This window comes from Poecilia reticulata, linkage group LG12 (assembly GCF_000633615.1).
Source record: "Poecilia reticulata strain Guanapo linkage group LG12, Guppy_female_1.0+MT, whole genome shotgun sequence".
NCBI lineage: Eukaryota > Metazoa > Chordata > Actinopteri > Cyprinodontiformes > Poeciliidae > Poecilia > Poecilia reticulata.
The window spans coordinates 2357899-2359477 of record NC_024342.1 but is presented as its reverse complement, the minus strand read 5'-3'; the positions used below and the strand labels follow the sequence as shown (position 1 = coordinate 2359477).

General features: G+C 47.0%; 1 protein-coding gene across 1 annotated transcript in view; it reads right to left on the bottom strand.

Annotated features, from left to right (window-relative positions):
• sez6l (seizure related 6 homolog (mouse)-like) overlaps nucleotides 1-1579 on the bottom strand; it is a 62370-nt gene that overhangs the window by 17344 nt on the left and 43447 nt on the right. Inside the window, exon 4 of the mRNA XM_008423199.2 lies at nucleotides 1303-1498. Coding sequence (XP_008421421.2) covers nucleotides 1303-1498 — 196 coding nt within the window. The remainder of the gene's footprint in view (nucleotides 1-1302; nucleotides 1499-1579) is intronic.

Genomic DNA, 1579 nt, shown 5'->3' with positions numbered 1-1579 from the left:
TATTTTTTAAGCCCCTCTGTCATTTGACATGTTATAATTAACACCTTTACGCAAAGAGTTCATCACAGAGGAAACTAAAATCAATCAAATAAAAGATCCTTTCTGAATATCATCTCATGGACACTGAACTAAATGCTCTTTCTGACTGGGAGCTGACAGCGTGTTGAAGAGTTATGGACACCGTGGTTAGGAAGCTCTACTTTGACAGGTAATTTGACAGGTAATAGTTCGGGTCGGACCAGAATTATTTGCATGATGGTGGTTCGGGCTTCTAATGACTTTACATTTAATGAGTTTGGAGCACACAGAGAAAACCTGAAGAGAATGTGATCTACTTATTGTAGTTTATGTAGAGGAATAACAGCTGACTGTTGAGAGAGGAAAGAAATTAAAGTGCAGATCCGTTAGGCAGAAACAAGCGCAGAGCGTTGGGCAATAAATGCTCCACCGTTACTCCAATTAATCACACATGAAATGACAAACGCCAAATATACAATATAYAGTTACACTGCTTACGTTAATGGTGTTTTAAAACAAAACCAGTAAAAACTTAACTGAGTTAATATGTCRGATTCCCTCCTCAGCCTCGTCTTGATAAGAACAGAGAGCAGTTCGCTGGTTTCTGTCCAGACTGTGATCAGCTGACCACTTGGTGCTCAGACAGTTTCAACTTTACGCACAGAGAACATCGTGGAGCTCATTATTAATCATTATAAGAACAATATCTTCATATATTTATTATTGTTTTTCTTCTTTATATATTAGGTTGACTTAGAATGATTCTAAATAATGAACTGGAATAACCAATCCTCAGGGGGGGCCACTGGGGGGGGGCAATCAGATGACAGGGGGGGCACTGGCCATCCTGGCCCCCCATCTGGCTCCGCCACTTCAGGTGGGCCCGGCGCTCTGATGTCCCCTCCGCTGCTCGTCGCATGTTAGAACCGCGTCATCAGACACACGTGAAAACAAACATGAACACACACGCACGCGCGCGTGCGCACACACACACACACACACACACACGCGCGCGCGCGCGCGCCGTCTCCTCAGCCTCCTAATGAGACGAGAGACGATTAATCAGAGCGCTAATCAGCTAATTCACATGACAGATTCAATCACCGTGCTGAGTGACTCAATGAGAAGGTATTTGATTATGCAATTAACACGTACACGTTAGAGAGCACAGACAGCCTCTTGGCTCCCGATGAAAGGGTTGTCGGATAATTCCATAACCGGTTTGTATGAACACATGATTAGGTTTTTGCTGCGTTTGTGTGCCTGTGCGGCGTGGCGACTTACTCTGGTAGTGCAGCTGGAAGAGGCCCATGCTGCCCTCTGAGGCCGAGCGGTAGTAGATGGACAGAGAGTTGGTGGGACTGCGGATCACCTGACCTTCCACCAGCAGCGTGTGGTTGGCCAGAACCAGGGTGGCGCCTTGATCGTCCACGCCCCTGATGGACAGCTGTTCGCTGTCCGACAGGTTCACGTTCTTCACCTGGATACACAGGAAGTTAACGGGGAGGCAGTCAGACACCGCAGCAAGAAGAGATGATTGGAGATGGGGAACCCCCCCCCC